At 46.2% G+C, this 27279-nt stretch overlaps 4 protein-coding genes across 16 annotated transcripts in view; 3 read left to right on the plus strand and 1 right to left on the minus strand.

Annotated features, from left to right (window-relative positions):
* The window catches only part of TMEM150C (transmembrane protein 150C), a 25743-nt gene extending 22930 nt beyond the window's left edge, over window positions 1–2813 (plus strand). For all 7 annotated transcript variants that reach the window (XM_064450430.1, XM_064450432.1, XM_064450436.1 and 4 more), the window contains one exon: window positions 753–2813. In XM_064450430.1, the coding sequence (XP_064306500.1) occupies window positions 753–961 (209 nt within the window). In that variant the 3' untranslated portion in view covers window positions 962–2813. The remainder of the gene's footprint in view (window positions 1–752) is intronic.
* On the minus strand, window positions 2793–13934 carry ENOPH1 (enolase-phosphatase 1). The gene is made up of 6 exons (XM_009515074.2): window positions 13391–13934; window positions 9999–10100; window positions 9018–9220; window positions 6119–6251; window positions 5723–5846; window positions 2793–4741 (listed from the first exon to the last, which is right to left on the minus strand). Exons 1-6 carry the CDS (start codon window positions 13472–13474, stop codon window positions 4602–4604), a joined length of 786 nt encoding a protein of 261 aa, XP_009513369.2. The 5' UTR covers window positions 13475–13934; the 3' UTR covers window positions 2793–4601.
* Window positions 13935–14065: 131 nt separating this feature from the next.
* HNRNPDL (heterogeneous nuclear ribonucleoprotein D like) lies at window positions 14066–18521 on the plus strand. Of its 3 annotated transcripts, XR_010372780.1 has the most exons (9): window positions 14066–14254; window positions 14719–14887; window positions 14974–15135; window positions 15410–15541; window positions 15659–15773; window positions 16578–16745; window positions 16976–17073; window positions 17462–17565; window positions 18255–18521. XR_010372780.1 is itself a non-coding variant. In XM_064450429.1 (8 exons), the coding sequence occupies exons 1-7, from the start codon at window positions 14166–14168 to the stop codon at window positions 17044–17046; spliced, it is 906 nt and encodes a 301-aa protein (XP_064306499.1). In that variant the 5' UTR covers window positions 14066–14165; the 3' UTR covers window positions 17047–17073; window positions 17462–18521. The 3 variants fall into 3 exon arrangements, 2 of the variants coding, with proteins under 2 accessions (XP_064306499.1, XP_064306498.1); XM_064450429.1 differs by having other exon boundaries at window positions 17462–18521; XM_064450428.1 differs by lacking the exon at window positions 17462–17565.
* Window positions 18522–20298: 1777 nt separating this feature from the next.
* Window positions 20299–27279, plus strand: part of HNRNPD (heterogeneous nuclear ribonucleoprotein D) — a 10440-nt gene continuing 3459 nt past the window's right edge. For 2 of the 5 annotated variants that reach the window (XR_010372779.1, XM_064450421.1), the window contains exons 1-5: window positions 20299–20644; window positions 22624–22728; window positions 24553–24721; window positions 25482–25643; window positions 26804–26935. Coding sequence is in view for 4 of the 5 variants with exons in the window: in XM_064450421.1 (XP_064306491.1) it covers window positions 20448–20644; window positions 22624–22728; window positions 24553–24721; window positions 25482–25643; window positions 26804–26935 (765 nt within the window). In the remaining variant the exon portion in view is untranslated. Of the gene's footprint in view, window positions 20645–21090; window positions 21859–22004; window positions 22239–22623; window positions 22729–24552; window positions 24722–25481; window positions 25644–26803; window positions 26936–27279 lie in introns of those variants that run through there. The other 3 variants (XM_064450424.1, XM_064450423.1, XM_064450422.1) reach the window with 3 other exon arrangements.

The raw sequence follows: 27279 nt of genomic DNA on the forward strand, positions 1-27279 counted from the left end.
TCGTTCATTTGTTTGACCTGTGAAGATGTGTGATCCTGCATTCTTGAAGTGCAGAGGAAATCCGAGAGCCAGTATGTTTAGAGATGTGCATGGGGCTAGGGCAGGTCCCCAGCTCAGCTTTAGGGGAGCTGAGAATTGCTTTTATGGAGTACTCCAACACAACCCAAGGCATAGCAATATGTGGTCCAAGCATGACGTGATATATGAGCCTGGACAGTTTCTGGCTCTGACGTTCTTTTTCCTTTCAGAATAACATGCCATACTGTGTCGACTGATGCTTCTGGATTATGATTTTGCAGGTGATCTAAAGAGAATGAAAAATTGCGCAGTGTAGGCTGAAAGGTATTCGCATTGCCTGTGGTGCAGAGATCTAATCCAGTTCCCACTGGGAGGCTCCTGGCAGGTAGGGGCCGACAGCCAGATCCCCAGCTTTCTGGCTTTGTCACTGGCTAATTGGATGTTCAAGCAAGTCATTGACTTCTCTGCACCGAAGTCTTTCCCTCCGTAAAGATTTATCAGCCTGAACTGGAATCAGGAAGCCCTGGTCCATATAGGACAGCTGCTGTGCTTGATGGGCATTGTTGGACACCTGATATCCTTTCCATCTCTGGCTCTCCTGATGATGGCTGGCTGGGTTGACTGTCATCCAGGTGACCTTGATTGTTAAGATTTTATTGCCTTCCCTGTTGGCTTTCTCTCATCCTGGTCGGTGTCTCTGCTTGCACTAGTTCTCCTTGACTTTCCTCTTCCAGATTTCATCCTCATGGCACAGGGCGTCCACATGCATGCTTCCAGGTTACAGTGGGGCCTGGTGATGTGCTTCCTGTGCTACTTTGGCACCTTTGCAGTGGAGTTCAGGCACTACAGATTTGAGATCGTTTGCTCTGAGTACCAGGAAAACTTTCTGAGTTTTTCTGAAAGCTTATCAGAAGCCTCGGAGTACCAGACAGATCAGGTGTAGCCTGTCCTCTGGCTGGGGTGGGGGAGGGGGGCAGGTGTGGTCTCATGGGTTAAACATGACCTCATTTACACTTTCTTGATGAGTTTGTTTTCATGCGCAATCATGATCCCATTGCCAAAAGGCTCTGAGGGTCACTGTCTCATTAAGAGCCAAACAGAAATAGCTGTCTGCTGGAAAAGGAGTGGATCCTTCCCAGCTGCAGCATGACAGAGCACAAGCTGGTTTAGTTTGTGACTCTGAGTGGCTCTATCACACTCCTGTTGCTCAAAACATTCAACAGCCAGTCCTTGTGATGCCCCTCCAAGACAGGCACTCCTCGGGCTGTTCTGCAGAGGAGGAGATGAAGGAAATGGACTTCTCCGGGCATCAGGAGTCTTCTGGAGTTGCCAGTTCCTGAATCACCAGACTACGTCTTTTGTGTGTTTCTTGCATTGTTTTCTTTGCTGCCAACTGGTGTAACTTGGTAGGGTGAGAAAGAGCAGCTGTTTCTTCTGGACTTCGAATCAGGCAGAGGAAGATCCCAACTGACTGGCTTTTATGGTGAGCAGCAGACATTTCCAGCCTGGAAAGCAGCTGACAGTAAAGCTGGGTTTGGGAGAAACTGCACTGTGATCAGGAAGTGAGACTTGGCTGATGCTGCCTTATAGCTGGGCAGACTGTCCCCAGGCCAGGGGAGATGGCACAGTGAGGTGCTGTGCTTGGCTTCGTGTTTCAGACTCGAGTGGGGATTGGTGGAAGTGAGGTGCTGAATTAAGATGGAAATGCCTGTGTACTCTGAACATGACCCAGAAAAAGGCTGCTCTTTTAAGTCTGTAGTGCTTCTACTGCATATTGTGTGTAATATTTCAAAAGCTTTTTTTTTTGCTCACTGGGGCGGAAAAACGTAGTTAGAGACACTGGGCTTGCCTGCTCAAAGCCCCTGTTTGAGGATCTGATTATGGGAAGGCTGATGTGTTGGCTGGGCAGGGGAGCAATGGGAGCCGTTTCTCATGAACAGGGCTCCTGCTTTCCTCCACCTTAGCTTAGGTCTGCATCTTGTCTGAGCTGCAGGAAAATAAGCAGAAATTAAAACAGTGGCAAGAGGCATTTGAAGGGGAACTCGTACTGCATCGTGGCATTTCTGACAGAGGGAAAAGGTATGAGGGCGTTCAGTCTTCTGCAAAGGTCAGAGGCCTCTCATGAAAGGAAAACCGGTTGAAAAAAAACTTCTGTCAAAACTAGTATAAGTAGCAAGCTTTGAGCGAGCCCTTCACTTTATCTTCTGTAGGCCAAAATTTGTTCTCAGGCAGCTGTGTTACAAATCCAGGGAATGTCCAACCAATGGAGGGTTGTTGCTGGACTGCTGAAGGCCTCCTCCTTGTAGCTGTGTAATTAGTGGGAAGTTTTCCTGGAGGGACATGCTGAGGGTGGCCCAAGGATACAGCAGCGTAAGGTGCAGGGCTCCCCAATAGCCCATCTGGGGAGCTCTTCCTGGGCAAGGGCAGGAGATGATGCAGGTGAGGCTCCTATTACATGGATACGCACACTCAATGCATATGGAGCACAGAATAGTGATTTGTTTTAAGGATGTTTTACTCTAAATAGTCCACTGTGACTTTTTTTTTCAAAATCAAATAATACTTTCAGTTTATAATTTTATATTTTGTAGTTTTATCAAAGTTAACAAAACGATTGTTTGTGATCTTTTTCCTTTCTCTCCTCTTCCTATATGCAATCCAAACTGAACTTCAGGTTTTTGGTGACAACTCTGTACATTTCTCAGAGTATTTCTAACAGCACAGGTCAGTACAACTAAATGACAACTGATATACACTGAAACATGACCACTAAATAAAGTGCTTTTATGGAGAAAGTGAGTTTTATTTTTGTCCCCTATCTCATGCATAGCTTTCTGATGGCAAAGGCAAAACAAAGGGCAAGTTATTTACAGTGTCATGATGAAAATTAACACTTAAGGAAACCAGGGACTATTCAGCCATGCAGATACACTTATTGTAACAGTGCTAATTAGCAGGCTCTTTCTAGGAGGATCACAATCATTACACAGCCCAGAAAGCCATCCAGACTAGCTGCCTTACAGCCTTGCCTGCTACCATCAAAGGTTCAGAAGGGCAATGCTGGCATGATGTGGTTTCCTCCCAAAATGCCTCTCTCTTGCTTGTTCTTTACACAGCAGCCTCCCCCAACAGGGACAACTGTAGGTGTGGATCAGAGCTCAGGAAGGCAACACATACATTAGTATTGTATTTTAGCTGTTTGTGAGGGCAAGCTCAAGTGCAGCTGTGCAGAAATGAGCAAGTAGCAAGTGACACCCATGCACAAAGTGCCAGCAGTAGGGAACTGGGGTTTCAGACTACCTCTGCCTCCCTATTACTAGGTATAACCTCGTGGCTCTAGCTCTTGCACCCCTACTGAAATCATAAGATAGTCAGGGAGCTAATACAGCTTCCTTGGCAGGACAGTGTTGTCTTCCTTGAAGAAAGGATGGGGGAGGGCAAAAGCAGAAAAAGAAAAGTGTTCATAGGTTTAAAAAAAGAGATTTGCCTTTAGGTGCTGGGATCACTGGTGATAGGAAGGCTAAATACTGAGATGAGGTGAACACAATGAAAGCAAAGTTGTGTTTTTATTTACTAGATTAGGAAAAGCTCTATGACCATCTGATATAAACTGACACAATTTAGGTAGGGTGGGTGAAAAGATCAGGGTTTTAATTCTCATTATATGCAGCAGGATGTGTCCCTCAGGAGCAGCTGTTTGTCAAAGATTGCTCACAGCTGACCAATGCTATGACATATGACAGGAGGATGTTGGCTACTGAGGAGCTCTACAGGTTAGTGCTAAGATACTTCAGAAATGTCGTTGAGCTGACTTTGGTGTTCAGCCAGTTGGATCCCATAGCCCAGCACCGTGATGCAGCAGTGAGGTGGGTGTAGAATTTAATTTTTAAAGCTATATATACGCTACTTCTGTCTAGTAGGCTGGCTGTGTAGCTCTAAGAAGCTTCCATATGCAAATTGTACTGTTTTGTACCTAGACCTACTGTGGATATAGTCAAGATTTAAGTTGTTCCTGGTCTAAAGAGCTTGCCTGCAGCAAGGGCTGGCTTTTTCTGTGGCAGCTCAAACCTACTGTATTATAGCCCATGTTTAGTATTTTCTATTGCGCATCCTAACCCTGCTAACTTTGAAAGTTCTGACTTAGCCAGCAACCCTGTCTGCAGGGAGATGCTTATACACCCTCATGGTCCCTGGAGGTCCCTCTGGGACAGGGGGACATACAGCTTGTTTGCAGACTTTCTAAAAATGATGGGGGCTCATGGTGGGGCATCTCAGCAACAGATTTCAAAGTGTGAATCTGAAGAAAGCACCCCCTGATTACTAGTTGGGAAAGGAGAGGAACAGCAGGCTTCATGGGTGCTGCTTCTCACCCTGTTCCCAGATCCAGCTGGCTGCTGCAGGCCTCCATCCTACTACACAAGGGACCACACACCATATGCTCCATCCATACTTGCCTGCACTAGTTGCAGGTCCAAGATATGATGTGGGTTTTGTTTTAAATTTTGATTAGGGACAAAATTACTTAATGTTACACAAAGACAATTCAGGTGAAGCACTGCCTTTTGTGTGTGCACCACCTTTCCCTAAGTGGAGGAAGGCAGGAAAAGTTCAGTAAAAGATGAAATGAGGCTGTAATATGATTTCTCATCATCCGTCAGTCCTGCGTTGCCTGGTCTGATCACCACAGCCACGTGAGTATCTGCTTCCTCGGCTGCGTTGGCCTCTGAAACAGAGAAGGCGAAGGTGGAGCTAAGCTGTGCTTACTGACCACTCCACATGACGGTCATTAAGGCTTGAAGATGCCCCAACACTGGTTTGCACATGGTGCTGCAGAGCTCTAGAGAGGGAACAGCTCCTGGCAGACCTGCTGTGAATGACTGTAGCTGCTGTGTAATGTGAGTGGATGGGAGCTGGTTGCCTTGCCATCTCCTCCCCTCTCCCAGCTGATAGCTGTCCAAGCCACCATGCAGGAAGCATGTGCCAGCAGCTCAATTCCTGTCATGAAGAAGCTAGGCTGTGGCATTAGCAAGTCCAACACTCCCTGCTGGGAATCACTTCTTGCAAGGTTCCTTCACTCCCTGAGCACAGCAAGAGGCCACAGAAAGACAATAAAAGGAAAAAGAGGTAACTGCAAGCTCTCACCAGCTCTGCTGCCAGGTATGGGGAGGAGGTAAGGGCTAACTCCTGGGGACTGAGCTTAGACTGAGATCACAACCCAGTACCATTTCTGCCAGAAAGAAATTTCTAGCAAAGGCAGGAAATTAAATTACCTTCCCAAGCCTGGCTTTCCAGGGGTCAAGTCTTGGTGACAAGGAACAATATTTTCCTGCTAACAGTAGATGGCACAAAGAACCAGCCACCATGTGTACCATGTAGAAGCACAGGTCCTGAAAACCACTGAGTCTGTTTGTAAATGGGGCAAACCAACTGCTTCAGCAAACGCTATACTCCTTGCTTGCTGGTGCAAGGGCAGGTTTTCTGCTTGACCTATTTTCCCTCATTGCAGCACTACTCACACATATCCCACTGCTGCGTGAGAGCCTGGATGTGTAGGGAAGGAGCATGACAGCAGCTAGGGGATGCCACTGAAGCAAGGTGGGCTGCAGCGTTTCTGGGATGCTTGTGACAAGTCAGCAGCACACATTTAAAGAGCACCTGCCTCCCTTGCACAGGTGAGAGCCAGCAGGACTGGCAGGTCACCTACCTCGAGGGACATCTGTCAGGAAGAGGATGTTGTTGGTGGCGCACCCAATACTGGCGGCAATCCTTCTGTAGCTCTCACTTTCTACCTTGGGGCCTATTTTGTTATCAAAGTGGCCATCAAAGAGCTGAAAGAGAGAGAAAAGCAAAGGCAGTTGCTGAGCACCACCTGAAGAGCAGGGCTAAACCTCACTCCTGAGTGAGATGTCCCCTTCCCTTTCTACTACAGCAACAGCAGGCCAATGCAGCCATGCTAGCATACTCAACCGGCTGAGCTTAACTCCTGCAGGTCAAACACACTGCCCCACCTTCTTGTCCCAGACTCTATTTGGGAACCATTACAGCAAGGGCAGTTGTGGCAGGGAAGTGGTCTGCAGAGGAAGGTGATAAGGTTATCTACCTCTAGGATATCACCTTCTGTAGAGTATCCGAACAGAAGCTTCTGAGCCTCGATGCTGCCCGAGGAGTAGATATAGACCTTCATCCCTGCTTCCCGCCACTTCCGGATGGCTGGAACCACGTCCTCGAAGATTCTGAAGCAAAACAGGGCAGCAGGTAATGGCAAACCCAGAGGCACTGGGCGTGACACCTTTAGCCAGGCACCGTGACAATTATCCCATTAGTTTGCAGGGGGATTTAATTCTCAATTTGCTCAGGGCTTCTGCAGACAGGGAGTCTATTTCAGCAGCAGGTGATATGTTCTTAGCTCCAGCCAACTGAGCAGCTCTCTGACAGTCTGATGAGCTGTTTCAGACATTTGGCAGGAGTTTCTCCAGACCCTTCAATTTAGAGAGGGGAGGAAAGGTTGGGGAAAATGGCATCCCGCTGCTTTTCTCTGCGAGGCAGGAATAATGGGAAGACAGAGAAGACAGGCTCTTGCATCCTGAGTCTCACCTCCCTTGCAAGCTACAAAGGTTTCCCTGTTGGTAAGAGCTATGGCTGTAAGCTGCATTGGTATGGGGCAAACCCATCCCACAGGTTCAGGCTCTGACCACGTGCAGGGAGGAGCTGAGAGGAGGTTGCAGCTGCAGAAGCTGAATTAGCAGTGCAGTATGAACTCTTTGAAGCCAGACAACTCAGGAAAGGAGTGTCCCCAAGGGACTGAGGTGAGAGTTACTCTATTCAGTGTCTCAGTTGGGTTGTACAGTACTACCCATGAGCCAGATGTGTCCCTGGCTTAACTGCTCCGCAGAGGGTGAACCAGCTGCCATTCACTAGGCAGATGCATCCCTCCCCTTATTCTTTTGGGCTTGCAGAGTGCTGGGAAGGCAAAATACCAGTCTAGCAATGAGCTGATGAGTCTCAAAATGTGAGCTCTGCCTAACTCCCAGGTAGTAGCTGCCCAAAGACAAGCCCGGCAGCAAAGCAAACCTGTGAGAGAGGGAAGGAGGACCAAAGCCAAGGCAACTGTTACACAACTGCTAATGGACATCTGTCTATTTCCTCATACCCTTCTCATTTATACCACAAGATCTCTCCAGTGCTGCCCTTACATGTACGTAAAAGCTTTTTGTATGCAGAGGACATTTACAGTATGACCTTTGTACTAGGGAAACTGAAGGCTACAGGATGCTCAAGAGGGACAAAGTGAAGCTGACAAGTCCCTCAATAATACATGTGATGGTTGATGAGCAAAGGCCACAGCCTCAGAAAGGCAGGGAGAGGGTTTTGTGTTTCATATGGCAGAAGGATGGAAAGAGGAGCTGGAGGATATGTGATCCCCAGGGAACCAAGTTTTCATCCCGGTCTAATTTGCAGCCTTCCCACCTGCACTGCACAGCTCTGTGTGGCCACTTGGGCCAAGGCCCAAAGGTACTGCCTTGAAAAGGGGATCTGAGCACCTCAACACCTGAAGAAAGAGGACTCCAAATAGACTGGAGCAAAAGGAAGAGTTGGACTAAGTTTTGCAGACTTGTAGCAATCAGCAGGCCCTTTCTTCATCTCCAGTTTCTTGACCATCTGCTCAGAGCCTTGTTATGTTATGTGTTAAAAAAACCAACTCGCTCTTTTTCATAGTTATTTATTAACTGTTTCTGGTGTCAGCTGAAAATATTTTGAGGTTGAACAGCACCTGCAGAAATTCCCAGGCACCCTCATGTTTTCATGTGCTGAGTTCAGTGTCTGGATTTCAGACACTGATGTGCCAGATACAGTTGGGCAAGGGAAGTAGTTTAGAGAACTTACTCCTCAGATGCTTTCAAGCAGCAAGGCTAGCTCCACAGTTTTGGGGCCACTGTAACACAACTAGCCCTGTTTTTAAAAAGAAAATGAACAGGATGTCTGTCCCTCTTGACTTGCTTTTGGGTTTTGTTGCTTTCTCTGGTGGATGTTTATGTCTTCCTGTGAGCTCTTTTTCTTCTTCCTTTGGCAAAACACTTTGTGAACTTAAGGGTTTGTTTTACTTTCTTAGGAACCTGAAATGCATAGTTTGACCAAGTATCTCTCAACCTAAACAAGATCAAGCTTAACTCCAGTTGATCCTGCTTATGCATTTTTGTGTTGTGGCTGAAAGATAAAGAGGAGCCTGAAGACAAAAAGAAGTGGAAAGGCAGGAAACACTCAGGTAAGAGAGAAAGTAGGAGGAAACAACTGAAAGGACCTGACCCTGCATCCCCAGATTGTTTAGGCTTGTTCCAAAATGTGATTGCAATTCAGGGATAAAAAAAATCCACGATGAAGAACTGTAAGTTCATACTTGTGTCTCAGTCTCTTGGTTTATCAGGAAATCTCTGTAGAGAAACATTGAGACATTTTCTGTATTTTTAATGAAGGTAGTTGTCCCAGATGAATGTTATACCAGTTGTGGGAGCACAGTCGTCCTGTGTCATGCCTCCATTACCTCATTCTATTTCTCACACCCTGTCTCCTTTACAGACCCTGTCCAGGTGGCTGGAGAACGGGCTGTTTCTTAGCTTGTACCTGACAATTATTCCTTAAGGAGAAACACTCCCACCCACTTGTCATCTTTGCTGTGGGGATTGAGACAACTTGCTCAGTTCTGAGGTTACTGTAAGCTTTTAGTTCCCTAGATTCAAAGATCAAGCCCAATGGATTTGTTTCACTGCACGATCAAGTTTGAAATGAAGTGTCCCATGACAGCAGTGCCCTGGCTTAAGCCATGACTGAACATAAACGTCTTGGCTTCTCCACCAAGGTAGTAATCCTATCTGCCTTTGTACATGGGGCTGTTTCCAGCAACAGCTTACGTAGCTATTCTGCCAACATGTCTAGGAAAGAGGCACCCCATACCTGTCCCAAGGGAAAGGGGCACGCAATTACTCACACCCACAATTACTCACTCTCCTTTCACATGCCCGGTTGCATAGGCTGCCCTCCACATGTGACCCTGCAGCTGCTTCAGTGCTGTAGTCTTCCTGTCCAGAGACATCTGCCAGTGCACATTGTCTACAACCGCCTGGATGACCCGCTCCAACTCCTCTTCACCGCTTCCGCTCTCCAAAGGAATTGGCACAGCCCCATCCAAGCTGGAGTCCTCCTGAGCCTGGAAATCATCCATGATAAAAAGAGGTGAGGGAAGAGGTGGAGCAGTCTCAATATCTCAGTTTAGGAAAGGGATCTAACACCTGCATCAGTGCACCTCTGTGCAGACCGCTTGAACTGCCCTTCACATGAAGGGTTACAACATTGTTTGAATGCTTTTCTCAATGGGAAATTCAGACTTCAGTAGTGTCTAGAAACATTTGCTTGGATTGTACTTTCCAAACCCAACAATTAGCACTACTGTAGCTGTATTGTAAATACTCTAATGAGAATTATACTTGCTTAAGTATTTAATTACTGAAACTAAGGCAAAGAAGCAAATGTATTTGCTGGCTTCAGGCAGCCACAGGCCTCAAATTGATGCTGCATTCCTGCACAGAGGCAGGATATGCTGCCCTGTGCGGGGCAAGTACTTTGCCATCCCTCCACGCTGCTTCCCAAACAGGTACCTGGAAGCCATAGGCAGCAGATTCAGCAAGAAAAGGGCACCTTGCAGGCATGAAGCTGAAAAGCCATGGTTTGACACCTGCTCGGGGGCCATGAAGACCAAGGCGAGCTGAGGGAAGCAGCTGAGCTGCTGCCTACCAAACACCAGCCCTTCCTCAAGCACAACCCCAGGGTTTGGGTGTGGAAGAATCAGCCCATCGAGGCAACCAGCCTCCACTTGAGGCAAAGAAAGGTATGGGCTCATGCTGAGTGACTGGGGGAATCTGAGTGACCTGAAGTCTCAGGTATGCCATGAAAACCCGGAGAGACACGGTGTAGCTTCGCTACTTAACCTGTTTCCTCAGAAGTCCAACATCCTGCTGGCACTCCTCCTCCTCCCAGTGAGTGCGCAGATACTCCTTCACATTGTCTTTTATGTAAGGGAACAAGGTCTCCTGGCAGCACACAAGAAAAACAGGAAGCTTCTTTAATCTGACAGAAGTTAACTTTTAAATCTCAGGATGGAAAGGTGGGTGATAACTTTTCCTGGGCTTGCCAAAAAGTGTCTCAGATGGCAGATGTGACCCCAAGTTCCCATCAGCAGAGGAGGGAGGTTGATTGTGTCTGAACTGACAAGTTATACTACTCTATTTCTAATGGGGCACTTGTCCTAATGAAGGTCGTTCTGAAAATACTTTTCAACTTCTGACCAGAGCTAGAGGACCTGTTTAAAAAGAGAAGTCTAGGCCAGTGACACTGAGCTCCATAGGCCAGTCTTGCAAATGAAATGAAACAGGGTTAGAGAAGAGTGCCACATCAGAATTACAAACCTTCCTGGAGATCCTAAGGGCAACCAGAAATAATTACAAATTGCTCTCATCAGTGGTGTTTCACAACTGAGAAGCTGCAAGCAGCTGCTGCAATGGCATCTTTAGGTGTGGGAAGAGCCTCAAGACAAGTGGAAGGGCAGGGAGCGCCTTCCTTTAGGTACAGAACTAAGCTTTTCTTAACTGGGGGAAATTTGGGTTGAGTAGGAGATGGAAGGAAACTAACCTGAACTCATCTCTCCTCAAAAAATGGACAGTGATATTTTTCTCCTTGCTGTATGACACCTTTAACTTGTTACTGAATTAAGAAAATGGTGGTCCTGAAGGCACGATATGGTGGCAGAACTGCAGGATTTTCTATTACTCCAATACTGCATTTTACACATTGTATATATTAAAAACAATGTAAATTCAGGGGAAAGGAAAATCTCTTAACTGCCTAGAAAATTATGGCAAACTTGTCTAGGGAAATCAACAGCCTTGTAATACCCACAGTTACTCTCATTTCCTTTATTTGAGCTTAGTTGCCTTCAAACTATCTTTTAAATCATCGATGAAATTAAAGAGTATCCACTGGGAAATGCAACTGACCTGCTGACTTGGTTTAACTTCCTTTACAACTTGTATGTCAAAAGGCCCCAGTTGCTCTCCAAAGCAGTGTTTCATGCTCTGTGCTGGCAAAGAAGAACAGGCTCCAAGAACACATCTCTGAGACTTCATCTTTCAGCAAAAGCTGGTGGCTGCAGACTCCTGAATAGGTTTAACTGGGGCTGTTAGTGACCTTTCTAAGTTCACCTGCTTCTCTTTTTATCTGGGCTAGCAGGAGACCCGAGACTGCCTGTGCACAGCTCCCATCACTGTCCATCTCCCATGCACACAGTGCGATGGGCACTATCATCTCACCACACCACCAGAGAGCTGGGCTCCTCAGCGTTGTCCAGCCCCATATGTGGCTGCCCCAACACAGCTGAGCAGGATGGAGAAACAGCCATCAGCAAACACAGCTCAACAGCTCCCCTAAGCTTTTGCAACTGTTCAGAGCAATGTTAAACCCAGTATAGAAAGGATGGTATTTTTACCATCAGTAGACACCCATGTAGCATACTGTAATTAGTGTTTGTAGAATTTCAAGCGACCACCGTCAATTTTCCTCTCAAAGTCTATGCAAACTCTCACAAATTTCAGTGACAATGCTCTTTCACATGAGACCTGACAAATACCAGGGAATGTACTTTATCAAATTACATTTTCCCCTGCCATCTACTTTTCTCTGCCAGGGCTGACCCAGCAAAAGAGGAAACTTGGTGACATCTAACTAGGGGCCACCAAATTTTCTCTTTTCTGGTATCTTTCCTTAATCCAGCCATAAACTGGCTCATTCTATTTGCTTACTTTGCATATTAAATAATTCTAATACCAAAGAAATTATTTTTAAAAATCCTTTAATATTAAAGAATAAAATGCCTGCAGAACTAGCAGCGGACCTTTTAAAGGGAAACAGAAATTATGGAGGTTAACTGAAAGTCCAAGTGAAATAACTTGTTTCAAGCATTTTCAGGATTTCCAGCAAACTGAGTTTTATTGAGAACCGTAACTCATTTGGCCTCCCTGCAACAGAAAGACCTTGAGTAGGAAACTATCTCAGGTGTATTGCATGTTATCTGCATGACAGCAAAACAGACTCAAGGTGGAAAGAGCCAACATCATTGCTGTCAGATGTTTAGTAAGAAACCTGAGCTGTTTAAATTGAAAGATGTTGAGGGGACGGAGGCAGCTGTAATGCCATCTAGACCTGAAGTTTCTTCAAGAGCACTGGAAGAACATGGACAGGAAAGATGTAGTTCATGCCATTCGTCTGTTGAACTGTTAGCAGAAACACCTAGAAAGCCTGGCAAGAGCCTTCACCCCTCCAAGCATCATGTGGGTCAGAAAGCACCTTCATAAATTACCAGCAAAAAAGATCCACCAAAAGCTATAACATCTCACAGAGAAATACAGGTTAATAGAAGAGGCAGGGATAATTCCATTCGGTGTCTTAAATACAAGAAAACTGCTCCCTCCTGTGAAGCACACAAGCCTGGTTAGGGATCAAAACCTTTCAGAGAAGAAGGACCCACGGCAGTTGGAGAACTGCAAATTTTAATAGCATATTTACAGTGTTTATCCAGATGCCTTCTACTGGCCTCACAGACTTCCTGGTCCCCTGGCTTCTACACCTAAACCAACGTTTTCAATAGTCTTAAGCCTTATCCTACGCCAGTGAAGGCACTCATACATATTTGCTGTTAGTACAATCCGCTTCATATACACTTGGTGCACTCCCTGTGCTACCCTACAGGACTACTGATCCTGTGCATGCTGGAGAAGGACATACATCTCCGGTGATAATGGAGGCATCCACCTTTTTGAAGGGAAAAGGCAGCAGACAGTACTTCAGGCTCGCTGCAAACTCGGGTGAGGTGCTGCAGCTCAGCCACCTGAGCAACAGCGATGCTCAAGGGCTTTCCCTAAATGAGGCTGAAAGCACCCCAACTGCTCCATGTCCATTTACTCAACTACCATAGATCCGAATAGTTCCCCGTTCTTCTGCCCACAAAAGGGGCAGGCGATCGGTAAAATGAGATGTATTTTCTCGTGAGCATTATTCAGAAAAACAAAATGTGTCACGGTAGGCTTCTGGAGGAAACTCAGGCCTGCCCTCCGCAGGGCTGCAGCCTCGGCAGAGGCGCTTCCCCCCCCGCAGAGGGGCCATGCCAGCGAAGGCAACTTGCAGGCACAGAAATCTGGCCGGCACAGCGGCTGCCAGGCCCTAGGGATATCTCGATAATAACGGCTATGCTAACGGAGCCCGTCGGCGGTGCCAGCGGAGCTCCCGGCCGCGTGGGGAGGCCGCTGCCGCCCGCCCCGCCGGGTCTCACCTGGACGAAGGCGATGGGGGTGGTGGTGCCCTCGATGTCCAGCAGGATGGCGTGTACCTCCGCCGGCACCGGCAGCACGCCCATGGCGGCGGCGGCACGTGGGGCGCGTGGTACGCCGGAGAGCGCGGCGGCGGCGGGCGTTCCGCCCCGCGGCTGCGGCTGCGCGGGGAGCCGGGTCGGGCCGTACTCGCGGGAGGTGAGTGCGGCGGCGGGACCCCGGCGGCGGCAAGTGCCGCGCCGGGTGTGCTAACCCCCGGAGCGCCCGCCCCGCCCCGCCGCTTCTTGAATGGGGTTTCTGGGTTGCCCGTTACCCACCCTCCCCCAGCCCAGGCGCCGAAGTTCGGCTGTCTCCGTCCCGCGGTCCCCGTCCCCGCCGAAGGCAGCGATTCCCGCCTCGCCCCAGGGCCCGCGGCGGGAAGGATGCGCGGAGCACCGAGCACGCACAGGGGCGAGGCGGGCGGGGATGACGGCTGCACGCCGCACTCCGGGCCCCGCGGCAGGGCGCGGCTGTACCGGCACCGCACCCGAAGCGGCCGGGTGGGGGCCCAGGGCCTCGGTGGAGGCCGACCGTCCGGCGGCGCTAGGGTACTAACAGCCCCTCCGGAAGCCGCCAAGGGCGCTGCAGCGCCGGCCAAGAGGTCGGCACTGATTGGCTGCCGGCGCGGGTATATAAGGGCGGCGCGGGCGGTGCCCGGATCTCTTCCGCCGCCATTTTCTCCCCTGCGCAGGTCTCTGCTGTGGCCACTGCTCGCCTGAGCAGCCCCGTTGCCGCGCCATGGAGGACGCGACCGAGATGAGCGGCAGCCCAGAGGAGTTCGCCGAGGGCTCCAAGATCAATGCGAGCAAGAACCAGCAGGACGACGGGTAGGGCCGGGGGGGGGGGGGGTCGCGCCTCTATCTCCCTCACTCTCACCCATCTTCCTGGGCCGCGAGGAGGGGGGGAACAAGAGCGTTGGGGGGGCGGGGTCTCCCCACGCCAGCGGCCGCGCCCGCCTTTGTGTCCCGGGCCAGTGACCCAGTTTTCGTGAGGCGGGGAGGGGAGCTGCCAATCGGGGGGCGTGACGTCATCGGCAGCCTATGGGGCGTGCGCTACTGACGGCTCGGGGCTGGGTGGGGGGCGCGTAGGTCCGGCCCGCGTGTAACGGTGAGGCCGGGCCTGGAGCAGCGGGCGCGGCTGTCAGGCCTTGCTAGCCGAGCCGGGTGGTAGAGGCTTCCTGGTCGCCTTCGTTTTGCAGCGGCCACAGGTGGTTTTGTTCCGCGCATCACCTAGCTCTGTGTGTGCACACACGTGTATTTATGCGTATTCGTATGTACTTCTTGCATTTCAGGAAGATGTTTATTGGAGGCCTCAGCTGGGACACCAGCAAGAAAGACTTGACCGAGTATCTCTCTCGGTTTGGTGAGGTTGTGGATTGTACGATTAAAACAGACCCAGTCACTGGAAGGTCGAGGGGGTTTGGGTTTGTGCTCTTCAAGGATGCTGCCAGTGTGGAGAAGGTGGGTGGATTTCTTGTGAATCGATGGCACAAAGTCCACCTCTGTCACTGTAGTGATGAGACTTTGTTTGCTTGTGTGCTTCTTAGGTGTTGGAACTGAAGGAACACAAACTGGATGGGAAGTTAATAGATCCTAAAAGGGCAAAAGCCCTAAAAGGGAAGGAGCCACCAAAGAAAGTGTTTGTTGGTGGGCTGAGTCCAGATACATCTGAAGAACAGATTAAGGAGTACTTTGGTGCTTTTGGCGAGGTATTGTATAATGGCATATAAGAACAACTCTGGTTTTCGAGTGCAGTGTTGCCTCTGTCTTAAGAAAGAAGAATTTGTGAGGAGAGACCTGTTTCAGGCTTATGTGAAACTAGGGGTTGTTGAAACTGCATGTTAATGATTCCATAGTGTTGTGATGGGCTGATTTGTAACTGTCAAAAGTAGTTGGCATAACACTGGACTGCCGAATGGTTCTGGTAGCGTAAAAAGTTACTTACAGATCTCTTGCGTTATTGATAGGTACTTTTGATTTCAGATTGAAAACATTGAGCTTCCCATAGACACAAAGACGAATGAAAGGAGGGGCTTCTGTTTTATCACATACACAGACGAAGAGCCAGTAAAGAAGTTACTAGAAAGCAGATACCATCAAATTGGTTCAGGCAAGGTATGGAAGTTCTTGTTCGTAGCATGTGGAACAGACCATCTCTGTAGGCTTCCCTGAAAGCAGCTCACAAATGCATCTTGAAATTCTTGATGAGTTAAAGAATTTCTGTCTTTACAGTGTGAGATTAAAGTAGCACAGCCCAAAGAGGTATACAGGCAACAGCAGCAGCAGCAGAAAGGAGGAAAAAGCAATGCAGCTGGTGGACGAGGAGGTGGACGGGGTCGTGGACGGGGTGAGTGTTTTGGATGTTAAAATGAATGTAAACGCTTAAGTGTCTGTACCAAACGCTGTGGTGTTTGTGGATATTCCAGGTTTGAGGCTGCATGCAGCTCACATGTTTAAATTGAATGTGGAAGGTAGCCTGTTAGTAAATGGTATTTTGGTGGTTGCAATTGCTTGTGGAAGCTTAAGAATCTCTTGCTCTGCTTGTGTTCAAGTGGTGAAGTAGCAAGCTTCAGTAGGGTGCTTTTGTATACCCACAGTTGGCAGCACAGCTAAATGGATAGTACAGTTATCCTTTCATGTGAAGGGATATACAGTTGACACATGGGTGAGAAACCATGAGCTGCTTGCTGGAAAGGAAGATAGTCACTTTGCTATACTTTGCAAATAGATGAGAAACCATCAGCTGGTATGTTACAGGTTAATGCATCTCAGGCTTAAAAAGTCAAGCAGTTGCAACCAACACAATGCAGTAAAACTAATCCACTGGTAAAACTTGGCGTTCAGGCAACTAATGATCCAAAAAGGAAGTTAAAAGAAAACAGCAGGAGCTGCTGTAGTGTATGTCTTCAGTGGGGTGGTGTTTTGTGTTTCCTGCTGTCTTTCTCTAACGTTGCTATGGGTGATAAGATCTTACGAGTCATCTCTCATGTCCAAATGAGATGCCTCAATTCTTTTTAGAAAATTACTTTTCTTGGGTTCTTGGGAAGGTAAGAGGATTCTTACAGGTAATATTTCTGGCCTAGAAGCTAGATGAAGTGGCATAGGAGAGGAGTGAAACAGTAAGTTCTGTGACTTATATACTTGGTTTCAGGTCAGGGACAAAACTGGAATCAAGGATTTAATAACTACTATGATCAAGGATATGGAAACTACAATAGCGCTTACAGTGATCAAAGCTACAGTGGCTATGGAGGATATGACTACTCTGGGTATAACTATCCCAATTATGGATATGGGCCGGGATACACAGATTACAGTGGTAAGTGGTTCTGATCTCATTCCAGATACTAATAGCATGCACCTTTAAACCCGAGCCTCTTAGTAAGTTACTGTAACAGTTACAGTAACTTTCTGTAACACCTCTTATTTATAACACATGGCTCTGAAGAGTAGACCTGTTGAACTGTATGGGAACAATCTCCTTCAGAGTATCAGATGTTAATGCTTCTGTATTGTTTTTACCACCCGCACCCCCCATGTTATCTACAGGTCAACAAAGCACATACGGAAAGGCATCCCGTGGTGGCGGCAATCACCAAAACAACTACCAGCCCTACTAAAGCAGTACCTAGTACTTAAGGAAACAGGTGTGTACATGAGTGCAAGGTCCACTCTGAGTATGTCTAATCTAATTTAAAGATCAATAGACAAATGACAAGTAAAAACTTGCGTAGCATGACTTTTCCTTTAATTAAGCTTTTGTTAACTTAAAAAACCACTTTTTTTAAAAAAAAAAACCAGCTTTGCCTACGGTGTCTATAGATCTTTAACTTTGTAAAAATGTGACTTTATCTTCTTTAGTACTTCAGAAAAACATAAGAGTTTTTCTGTTTTGCGTTGTGTACCAGGTGGTCTAGAGGAATAATTAAACTTATTAGAAGTATTAACAGGTAAAGTACTGAAATGGGTACAACTTAAGGAAAACAGGAATGTTGTCTTCTAACTCTGACATTATACCTTGTTTGTACCCGCCAGCGGGAACTTCATTGCAGGCCGTGTGTCACCCTGACCACGTCTATCTCTGGGGTCGCACGTTGCAGGCAGAGCGCAAGGCATACACCAGAAAACGCTGTCCTGTGGTATGGTCTCTTCCAACTTCATGTACCAGCGTAAAGATTAAAGTGGAAAACTTCAGACTTTGGCTTCTTTTTTTTTTTTAATCTTTGGAGATTAAGTGTCTTAACTTAAATGGTTTTTTACAGGAGTTAAAGTGCATAAATGCCTTTACAGCTTAATCATTTGGTCTTCTGTTTAGTGTTGTATTTCAATTGTGGAACCTCATTTTAAGTGTGCATTCTTTAAGATTTAATGCTTGCTTTTTTCTTTTTATAGCTAATAGTGAAATCTGCAAACCAAAACGAACTTTTAAATCTGGAAAATCATTAAAGATCATATGCACGTGGACTGTTCGAACTAAATTGACCTGACTTGTGTTTGCACAGCAGTCATTTAGATGGATAAATAAATAATGGGAAAACCTTCTGGCAGTGGGGAAAAAAAATCTGATCCAGAGCCTGATTAATAGACTAAATCAAATGTGTGCTGTTCTGGAACAGCTTCCTAAATGAGCTGAATGGCTATATTTGGGAAGATAAATTACTGATGGGTAACAAACCCTCTTGTGTTACCTTTTATAAATACGCATATGATCTTTAACAGTGAAGAAAGGAATATATAGAAGACTTAAAGCAGTTCATGAAAATGGACCTTTTAACAGTTCTTGTAGTAACTTGCACAGATCTGACATACATTTTATCTTGATTTTTAGGTAGAGATACTGCAACAAAGTCATCTTGCAGCGCATCGTGAGTGAATGGAGGGTGGCCTTCATGAAAGGAAATGACTATTTTGTAAAAGACTTTTAGTGTAGACACAACTGTGTCCAACTGTACATAGCGGCCAACTAGTTTTCTTTTATGGTTTTTACTTTTTTTTGCCATTCATGTTACGACACAATGTGGACTTGCGTTTATACAAACTTTATTTGTATAATTTCATGTTAAAGGATTCTCTAATAAATGCTTACTTAAGTGAATGTGTAGTCTTGCTGTTGGCTATCTGCTTAGGGTGGTATAACTTACCCTTTTATGTGTATAGAAGGGCAGGTACCTTTCTGGAAATCATAAATGGCTCAAGACTAGATTATTGTGTATACAGACCAGTATAACCCACTCCTTTTCCTGACCTGTCTTAAGAGAACACCATAGTGCCTTGAGTTAGCATCACTGAAACAGCAGAATTGTCTCCCGTGAGCTGCAGAAAAGAGTGATCTGTGGCACAATACTGCCAATTTCATGCATCTCAAGGGAGGGATCTGGAACTACAGCAGCACCTTTTTAATACTGATAGGTCAGCACTGCTTGAGGGATTGAAGGGTGAGATCTGTATCACCTTTCAAGATTTTTCAGGTACTTAGGTTCTAGAATACTCAAGGCTATAATTTAATTACTTCCCTAGAGCAATTGCTCCCTGTCTGTTCCAATGCCAGGCAGGAGATTACAAGTTCTGGAACCTCAGGGTCAGCAACTAATTTCTGTGCAAGTTGGGATCTGTTCCTTCAAGTTAAATCCTGCACTGGACTCTTCTCAACTGGACCAGAAAACAGATTTCCCATCTTGTGTATGCTAGTAGGCAATGTAACAAAAGCCTGAACAAATGATTCCCAGAGAAGGGAAACTGCTTTAACCAGCAGGTTGTTTTCTGAATAGAACAGCTAGGAGGGGTAAGTAAGCCTACACGTTCTGCCTGAGGCCAAAGGCTTGCAGCAGTCTGCCTGATTTTTTTTTTTTTCCTTAGCACAAGTATCTAGTCATGCATCAGAAATAAACCTTGCTTGTTAGAAAGGTGAAATGTGAGTAGCTAATTGACAGGGGAGACTGGTCTTGCAAACTTTTAAAGGAACTAGTCTGGGTAGAGGTTTCTTAAAGTTTCCATACCATAAGTTCAGTGTTTATTTTTCTCAGGCAGCTGGGTATTCTCTCCTACAGAAGAGCTGCTTATCATAATTGCATGGGTTAAACAGGTGCTAGATCTGGGGACATTACTGTCATCTCAGCAATTAGGTTGGATGAGGGAAGACTTGCTGACATCACTGGCTACAAACTAAAGAAACAGCATGACTGCTGGGAGAAGCCAAAGTGGTATGTGACTTTCTACTCCCAACTTTTCTAGAGTGCAGCTATATACAGAAGCTGCACTGCCTCTGGGTGGCTTTACTTTTACCGCTAGAACATGGCTTTGCTACTACGCTTGTTTGTTAACAAAAACCCACTTGTCTAAGGGTCAAGTTTTACTTCAACCCGTAACCATTTGTTTTAAGTTTCAAAATTGGTGGTTTGTTGGTTTGTTTTTTTTTTTTTGTAAAAGCGTCGTTTCAGTACCTCCAGCTCTGGCTGCTCCAGGAGCTATCCAAAAGTTGCAGGGTTGTCTGGGAGGCTGTCCAAAGGTTGCCCAGGAGCTCAGTGCAGGCCGGCCCTGCAAGCTCGGGTCCCTGCAAGGTGCGGAGAGAGCAGCGGCGGGCAGTCGGGCAAGTGCCGGTGCCTGGCTGCTGTCGGTTTGAAGGCGTGGCCCGCCCGGCCTCATGACCAGCTGCCGCTCACCCCATCCCCTGCTCCGCAGCGGCCACCTAAAAACCCTAAACTGCTGCGGTTGGCGGCAGGCCGCCCCAGAAGCGGCCCGGCGCTCGCATGCAACCGTCACCAACCGACGCTCCAACGGCTCTGTGAACAGCGCAGCCCTACGCTGTCTCCCTGGGAGGAGGTGTCATGTGACCGCGCCCGTCGCGCTCCTTCCGTCCGCCATTTTAGGTTCGGTCGGTGGCGGCGCCATTAAAAAAACCAAGCGAAAGGAGGAGGGCTCGGTAGGCTCGTGCCGGGGCCGGGGCCTCGGCGGGATAGCGCAGCGGGGTCGGGGGCGACGGGCGGTCGCCGGCTGGCCGGTGAGGGTCAGCGGCGGCGGCGCTATGTCGGAGCAGCAGTTCGCCATGGACTCGGCGGCGGCGGGCGCCGGAGGCAGCTCGGTGGAGCCGGCGGAGCAGCCTGAGGGGCTGGCGGGGGCCGGGGCCGGGGCGGGGGGCGCCGACGGGGGAGGCGGCGGCGGCGGTGGGATCGAGTCGGAGGGAGCCAAGATCGACGCCAGCAAGAACGAGGAGGACGAGGGGTGAGCGGCGGGGGACGACGCGGGCGCCCCGCGGCTTTTGTCTCCTTGGCGGCGTCCTGCTGAGATGGGCGGCAGGGTCCGGCGCCCTTTGGCTTGGCCTGGCCTGATGCGGCCTTGCTTGTTGTCCTGTTTGTTTACTTGGCGACGTCACGTACCGGGCCGGGCCGGCGCGGGCGGGCTGCCCGCGGCGCTCGGGCGGGCGGCGCTGCTCGGGCGCCTCCGCCTTTTTGTTTGCCGGGAGCACCGGAGTGTGCGGACTGCACTACAGTGACTGCTGCGAGCCGGTCTGTGCTCCGATATCGGCGGCGGGGGGCGGGCCGCCGCTCGCCCCGGAGCAGAGCGGCTCACCTGGAGGTTGCAAATGTAAGGGCGATCTGGGGGCCCGGCGTGCTCTTGGGAGGTGCGCCCGGGTCGGTAGCTTGTTTGCTCTCAGGCATTGTAGGGAGTGGGGGGTAATACTGTGCTCTGAGTCGGGTTCGAAATTAGTGGGAGCAGCGCTGTCACGGAGTTCCAAATGCTCCTGTCAAGTGGGGAAAGTTTCATGCCTCTGTCAAACCAAATCCCACGGCAGCTGGTAGTGACTAGCCCTGAGGTACACATCCACTGTGATGTGTGCCAAACTACAGACTTTTGTTTGGTTTTGAGGATGTATTTTTTTAAAAGTTAATGTGCGGTGCATGTGTTAAGGACGGTAACTCGATGTAGCTAAACACTAAGGTTACAATCACTTAAGTGTTGCCCTATGTTGCAAATGTAAACAGTATATCAGTTGTGTCTCAGTGAGAGGCATGAGGCACTCTGTCTTCCTACCCAAAACCATTCCTCCTCTTCTCATGAAATTGCTGTGAGGAAGATTGCTTTAGGTGACAGCTTAAGAACAAAGGCAGCTTTTAATCTTCTAAGGGTCTCTGCCTGATGCTTGGCATGGGGTAGTGTTGGTTTCATATAGCAGGTGAAATTAATGTATAATGAATCCAGTTACAGGACAGACTGCTGCTCTATGCTGTCTCGTGGTAGGCCAACAAGAAACTCAAGCTGCAGGCCTGTTTTTGTTCAAGGCAGAAGATAAACTGGATAAAGAAACACTAGCTACTGTGTCCTGGAGAGACTTGCTGTGAAACCTTCCTGAGTGTCTTCCTCCTTCTGTAAAAATCTGGGATGTTGCTGAGAGCAGGGAAGAGAGATTGTGAACCTTTTCTGAGTGTTCTGCTAGGGTTAGTGAATACTTAGCGTTTTTACTGTATATAAATATATACACTATATACTGTTACTATTTATATATATAATTATAGTACAGTGAGTATAGTACTCACCTTCTCTTAAAGGCTTTAAGTATCTTTGCAGTTTACATGTTTCTTTTACTTTTTGTCTTTGAATACACACCCATTAAAGGGTTTTCATGAGGAAGCCCATCAAAAGTTGTCACTGAGTGGTGCAGTGATTACATGTAGCATACATTGACCTGCAGTTTAGTTCGGTTGGGTTTTTTTTTGACCTGTCAATTCTTATGGGTGATGCTGTACAGGAAACAAAGTGTTTTGACAGCTCTCTTGGGAATAGACGGAAAACAGCAGCTGGTAGCAGCTGGATGCAGGTATATCGGTGTTTCCTTTGCATTATGAATTAGAGACAGTGTCTTCAGGAAGGAACAGTGCACAGGTTCTCATACCCTCAGATCTTGGTGAGGAACTGTGGACTCGAGAAATCCATGTGTTGGCAACTGCCAGGTGACTTCCTGACTAGCCTGTTGGAGGAAGGCCACAGCCACTAGTCATAATGATGCCTATGCTCTGTTTAGTTAAGTCTGAAGTTTGAAAGCTTTCCCAGTATGCTTCTGGTAACTTACGTTGGAAAACTGTATGTGTTGTTGTGACTTACATTAGCCAAACTGGTTTGGGAAATTTACATATTTTACAGGCTTTTGACAGCGCTGTGACATTGTACCTTAAGTGTTTGTTGTCCTCATGTTTGTGTTGTAGCCTCAGTTTTTCAGTAGGGCAGATATTTGTCAACCTCTGTAGTGGCAAGCTGAAGCAGTCATATTTTGCCGCTCTAACTGGACTCACAGATGCAGTTATTGCATGGTAAGAAGAAAATCCTTCAGAGGACTGTCACTTTCAAAGTTCTGGTTTTGGTCTGTCATGTGCCTAGTGACATTAACATACAAAACCCTGCTTTATGTTGCTTGTTTGATAATAACTATAAAACAGGCTTTGTATGATTATTTTAATGGTTTGTTGATAACTAAAACAGGTGTTTTGTATGTCTGTAGCAAAGTGTAGGTTCGGTAGTAACTGCTAGAATATCACTATCTCCCATATGTCAGAAATAGGATGCTGTATTCTCTGTATGTGTTCTGTTTTGCTGCTTTAAAAAAAAAAAAACACAAATACAAAATGAACAGAAAAGAACCTTAATGATGGATGAAAATAAGGACACAAAGTATCCTCTGAATTATTCTCTGTACTGGTATGAGGCTGGTGGGTGGTGGACCATTTTTGCTATATTGGTCCTGAAGACAATAAGATGTCACACTGGAAAGGGCTTTTGGTGCTTTGTTGAAGAGAGGTCTGCAACTAATGGGAAAATGGATAAAGGGATGGGGAATCAGCGCTCCTCTTTATAAACATCAAGACTTTTTATAGAAAGATCTGAACCTCCTGAACCCCCTCATCTGTATGGAGGTTGGATATGTTTGTCAGAAGCTGAATGCTCTTGTTAATACTGTAAGAGCACAGCTAATTCAGCAGAGTTAGTTTACATGAGCAGCTTTTGATTTGAGAGAGTTTGACTTGTGGATATACAATATAATTGTACACGATTGGCAGAACTATTTGTGTGTGTAAAGTGGAGGAGTTTGAAACGTGCTACAGTGGTTTTTCAGGTTTTCTGGTAACTGCATGTGATTGTGGAATAAGCTGGTACAGTGAAAATGGACAAAGCTTTGTAGAAAGTGTTTTTATAGGTCAGAATGGATCATAGTTTTGTTCTAAGCCCACTGTAAAATCTTTTGCAGTAATAGAAGAAATCATCTCAAATCCTCATTTCAATGGGTGCGTAAGCCCTATGCCTAATAACTAGGAATGTTTCATTTGTGTGCATATTGGCTTGATTTTTAGTTGATGCAAATCATGAAGTGTTTCCTCTTGAGACACAGCGGTTCTTGATTTTTTTTTTTTTTGTGGCTTACTAATGTGATGCGATGGTTGTGTTTTGATTCCAAGCTTCCAGTGTGCTTTTCAAAGTACAAGTCATAATCAGAGTTATTTGTTGTACATGTTTGCCCAGCAACACCGGTCCCATAGGGAGTATATTGGGAAGATGTTCCTGTGATTGTATTGGATTATACCAGGTGTTTATAGTATGTTTTTGGGAGGAGAGATAAGTTTTGACTGTCCAATACTGTGTATTTTTACTGCTTTCTGGGGAAAGGGACTTGACTAAACTTATTTTCTTTGTTTTAGTTTACTAATGTTGGCATATGTCCAGTCCAGAGTAGTATATAAATGGTTCTGTTTACAAGGCAGTTCAGATAAATCTATTCTGCCTGTGTTTGTTTCATAAGCAGTTGTGTGGAGGCTCTGCAGATAACTAAATGGAATTAAGCCTGTAGTGGGGATGCAAGGAGGTAGTAAAATATCTTTTTGTCACTCTTTGTAGTTTCTTGGGATAGCAGAGTAAGCAACTGCAGCAGAAGATGGTGAAAAACTTTTGTGTACATATAAGTCTTTATCTGTCTAATCTGGCCATGGTCATTTAAACCAGTTCTCAAAAAGTGCCAGCCTGTGTGTGTAATGTCACTGATAAAATTCTGCTGTGCCTTACGTTAGGTAACTGAGCTCATAAAGCTTGGCAGTACAGGACTTTGAATAAGACACATTAACAGATTAACCATCTTGTCTTAACAGGAAAATGTTTATTGGCGGCCTTAGCTGGGACACTACAAAGAAAGATCTGAAGGACTATTTCTCTAAATTCGGTGAAGTAGTAGACTGTACTCTGAAGTTAGATCCCATCACTGGGCGATCAAGAGGCTTCGGCTTTGTACTCTTCAAAGAATCGGAGAGCGTAGATAAGGTAGTATTAATGCAGTGAAACAACATGTTCAGTTTTGGGTAGCAAAGATACAGCACTCAGATTATTTTATGCATAGTTATTTGTATATGATCTGTTAAAGATGTTTCTGACATACAGTATATTTAAGATGCTTACTGAAATGTATTTTCCTAAACAGTCTTGCTTGTGATGCAGTAGCCAGGACCAGCAGTGATTCCCAAAGTATGGCTTTGGGCCCTTACAAGGGGAGTCTACTGCAAGCCACTGGACTTGAGCACTTTAAAAATACTGTATATAAATGTCTGCTGCCTACTACTATGAAAGCAGTAATTTACAAAGAACTTCCAGTCTTTGTATCCCAGAGCTGCAGTTTAAACCCCTAGAGTAGAGCCAGTGGCTTTGATAGATTTGGTCTTTATCCAAGCAAAAATTAGCTGTTAACCTTTCTAAAATGTTGACATAGCACGCTAAAAAATTTTCACCTTCATTGACCTTTGGTGATATCTAATGTAAAAGTTCTTTACTTCAAGTCTAAGGATGGGATTGTAGACTATTTTCTAAGAAATGTTATATTCTTACTTCCCTTGGGTGATACATCACTCCAGGTGACTCTTGAACAGCTGTGTCAGAACTCTCTATGTCAGTGGGTAGTGATCAAAATCATGGAACTGTTTGGTTTTTTAGCATTAAGAAAACCTAAGTATAAAATAACTGGGCCTCACTCTAAACATCAGTGAAACATTTAACTTGAACTGTAAGATCATGTTTTAATTTTCCACAGGTCATGGACCAGAAAGAACACAAGCTGAATGGAAAGGTCATTGATCCAAAAAGAGCTAAAGCCATGAAAACAAAAGAACCTGTTAAAAAGATTTTTGTTGGGGGTTTATCTCCAGATACACCTGAGGAGAAAATAAGGGAGTATTTTGGAGGTTTTGGTGAGGTACGTGGTGAAATAAACTGCTTATACTTGTAAAACTTGTTCTGTCTTCACAAATTTAGTAATAAAAAGCAGGCCCCAAATGCAACCTGTGTGGATGCTACTGTAGGCTTAATGGCCAGTGTAACTCCATGTGTCTTACTAGTCAGAATTTTAATGATATGGGTATTAATTCCAGGCTTTCAGTTGCATGACCTGGAAGGAGGAGCTGGGATAAGTCAGAGAGTCAGGAACTGATTCATGGAATGTCTGACAGCCTTGACTGGGACAGACATGGAAGGCAATGTTTTGGAGCATGCTGATTTGATCAGTTGGGTGAGATGCTCTTCAGCCACCCCAGCTGATCTGCTATGGCACAGTTTCAGGCAGTTTGCCTAAATTCTGTGCAAATGTGTAGTCTCTGTCTCTGTCACGTTTTTGGTGGTGCATATGAACAAAATATTGCAGTCCTTAAAAGCTGGCCTTGTATGAGCTTAGTACAGCTGCTGCTTCCCTATTTGTCTCAGGTGTTGCCAGCATCAGGCCATGACAACGCTGTTGTTGGGGAATTTGGTTGTCAAACACCTGCCATCTTAATACCTTACAGACAGTTCACTCTGAACAATAGACTTTAAATACTGTTTGCCTAGGCTGAAGTCTCGTGTGCCATATGTAAGGAGAGCTTTACTCTGTGTTTGTGGTCAGGTGTAAAATTTGTCTGGTTTACCATACAATTTTAGCAGTGTTGTGGATGAACAGAACTATGCGCTTGTACAAAGCTACATCTTTTTTAATACGAAACTTGAAGGTTTAGGTCTGCTCAAGGTTGAAACACCTGGTTACTTCAGTCTTAACTGAGTTAAAACTGAAAGTCCAACCTGAGACTATTTATCCAGCACAACTAGAATACTCTTTGTGTGCCGTATTTTGTATGAGTTCCTGAATGGGCAAATGATGCTGTGAGTTTGAGGAAAAAATGTTTTATGCAATTATGAGCACTATTTCTAGTGAAGGTGATGTTTGTAATGTTAAAGTGATGATTTCTAGTGATGTAAAGCCCTATGAAGGAGGCACATTAGTGTATTCAAGTCTAAATAATTTCAGTTAACAAATAGAACCTTTTAGAAACATTGTTAAGTGGCATGAATGGCAGGATAAAAGATAAAATCACTGTCTTCTACCAGGTTGAATCAATAGAGCTCCCCATGGACAACAAAACTAACAAGAGGCGTGGATTTTGCTTCATTACTTTCAAGGAGGAGGAACCAGTGAAGAAAATAATGGAAAAGAAATACCACAATGTTGGGCTTAGTAAAGTAGGTGTTTTTCCTGGGGAAACTGAACAGTGACAATAGAGGAAATTACATTATCAGTTACATCTGTCTGGGGATAATAGTTTGAAAATACCTGTAAGCATTATTTCTCACATGTAGGCATTATGCCTATGAAGTATTTATATAGGTGCTAGGAATACTGTAACCTTAACTTCTCAGCTGAAGGGGTTTCTGGTGAGGTTTTGTACTGCACCCCTTGTGGGGAAGGGGCTGGGCCACAGTGTCTTTGTTCATTGTGAAGCTCCCACATTCTCTAGCTGTGTGGTCAGAGTGCTGTGTCACTGATCCGCTGTATCGGGCTGCACCATGATTTCCTTGTAGCTGGA

The sequence above is a fragment of the Phalacrocorax carbo genome, chromosome 4 (genome assembly GCF_963921805.1).
Source record: "Phalacrocorax carbo chromosome 4, bPhaCar2.1, whole genome shotgun sequence".
Classification (NCBI taxonomy): Eukaryota; Metazoa; Chordata; class Aves; order Suliformes; family Phalacrocoracidae; genus Phalacrocorax; species Phalacrocorax carbo.

Coding starts and splice junctions, on each gene's coding strand:
- HNRNPDL (XM_064450429.1), top strand. CDS start 14,166: ATGGAGGACGCGACCGAGATGAGCGGCAGCCCAGAGGAGTTCGCCGAG. Junction 14,255..14,718: donor AAGAACCAGCAGGACGACGG/GTAGGGCCGGGG, acceptor CTTGCATTTCAG/GAAGATGTTTATTGGAGGCC. Junction 15,542..15,658: donor ATCAAATTGGTTCAGGCAAG/GTATGGAAGTTC, acceptor CTGTCTTTACAG/TGTGAGATTAAAGTAGCACA.
- ENOPH1 (XM_009515074.2), bottom strand. CDS start 13,474: ATGGGCGTGCTGCCGGTGCCGGCGGAGGTACACGCCATCCTGCTGGAC. Junction 9,221..9,998: donor TTGGACTTCTGAGGAAACAG/GTTAAGTAGCGA, acceptor GATGATTTCCAG/GCTCAGGAGGACTCCAGCTT. Junction 6,252..9,017: donor ACCGGGCATGTGAAAGGAGA/GTGAGTAATTGT, acceptor GTTTTGCTTCAG/AATCTTCGAGGACGTGGTTC.